This window comes from Aplysia californica, unplaced genomic scaffold (genome assembly GCF_000002075.1).
Source record: "Aplysia californica isolate F4 #8 unplaced genomic scaffold, AplCal3.0 scaffold01768, whole genome shotgun sequence".
NCBI classification, from domain to species: domain Eukaryota; kingdom Metazoa; phylum Mollusca; class Gastropoda; order Aplysiida; family Aplysiidae; genus Aplysia; species Aplysia californica.
Genome location: NW_004799038.1, coordinates 70,497 through 72,100, shown reverse-complemented (window position 1 = coordinate 72,100; position 1,604 = coordinate 70,497). Strand labels below are relative to the sequence as shown.

Below are 1,604 nucleotides of genomic sequence, written 5' to 3'. Positions count from 1 at the left end.
CTTTCTTTTATTTAGAGTGGGGGTGGGGGTGGGAAGGAGGTTGCGAATGGAGGTGGGGTGGGTTTGGTAAGGCTTCCTCAGTGGTTGGGATGAGATGGGAAGAGGTGAGGTGAGGTGAGGTGACATGAGGTGAGACAAGATGAGGCGAGACGACACGAGACGAGAAGAGGTGAGATGAAACTAGATGAGACGAGATGAGATAAATTCAGATGAGATGAGATGAGATGAAACCGTTTTTTGTCAGAGGTTAGAGTTTAAAAAACAGCACACACACAGTAAAAATAAAAAAGTAATACCCATGGTAATTGCTTGCAAAACGAACACACCGGTACTTATGAGACGTTTAGAGTTTGATAAAAAAAAACAAAAAAAACAATCGTCACTTGCCGGAAGACAGGGCTGATGAAAAAAACAAAAAACAAAACAAAACACCCAAAAGGAAGCCCAAAAACAAAAACCAACAATCCCGCAGACTCTTCATAGAATATATTAAAAATTTTATATTTTCTAGTCGAAAATCGAACCAATATCCCTTGCATGTAAAAAAGTGAACAGACAGTAGTTACTTGTCGTACGTTTAAGTTAAACAAAATTTAAGCAAAACAAAATGTGAGGCAGCGTGGTGGAATCAGGCGCTCGTCAATTTTTGGGGCATGTAGAGTTATTGGTATCGTCTTAAAGCTTGTTCACTTTTCTTTATTTGGGTGAAAAAAATAGCCATTTATCTTGAATACAAGTCGAGATATTTGTGAAAGAAGGAGGAAGGGGTCACCTGTTTTCTTGGGTAAAATTAGTCAGAATCTGACCGCCAAAGATGTGTTATTTCCTTAGCTTAAGAGTCCGTGGTAACTGAAAATTTACTTTTTTTGTACCTTTAATAAACGTTTTTCAGAAAAATCCACACTGAAAAGAGTTCTTTAATGGGCATGAAAGGTGCTGAACCAAAAAAGGAAAAAAATTAATAAAAATTCACAAACCGGCAGAAAAATGCAAGTTTCTTCACTTTGATTATTTTGACGAGAGACTGATTCCACCACGCTGCCTCACAAAAAAAAACCAAAACGGTATTAACTTTACCGCCGTGGGTGGATGATGTAGGCCAAGCGAATGGCTTGGATGAGGACTAGGAGCCAGCTGACCACGAAGATGTTCACGTATGACACTCCTTTGTGGATCCTGGGGCCAGACAAAGATGGGATTTTGTACGTCTTTCAACAGAATATCGGGGGTTTTTTTCCAACAGAATATCGGTTCCTCTATTTCTTTCAACAGAATATCGGTTCTTCTTCTTTCAAAAAAATATCGGTTCCTCTACTTCTTTCAACAGAATATCGGTTCTTCTACCTCCTTCAACAGAATATCGGTTCTTCTACTTCCTTCAACAGAATATCGGTTCCTCTATTTCTTTCAACAGAATATCGGTTCTTCTTCTTTCAATAAAATATCGGTTCCTCTACTTCTTTCAACAGAATACCGGTTCTTCTTCTTTCAACAAAATATCGGTTCCTCTACTTCCTTCAACAGAATATCGGTTCTTCCACTTCCTTCAGAATATCGGTTCTTCTACTTCCTTCGGCAGAATATAAGACAAAATGGAGTGTAAC

General features: G+C 38.7%; 1 protein-coding gene across 1 annotated transcript in view; it reads right to left on the bottom strand.

The window, feature by feature from the left end:
* Nucleotides 1-1,068: 1,068 nt before the first annotated feature.
* LOC101846331 overlaps nucleotides 1,069-1,604 on the bottom strand; it is a 4,665-nt gene continuing 4,129 nt past the window's right edge. Inside the window, exon 3 of the mRNA XM_005113244.2 lies at nucleotides 1,069-1,176. Within this exon, the coding sequence (XP_005113301.1) occupies nucleotides 1,074-1,176 (103 nt within the window). The 3' untranslated portion in view covers nucleotides 1,069-1,073. The remainder of the gene's footprint in view (nucleotides 1,177-1,604) is intronic.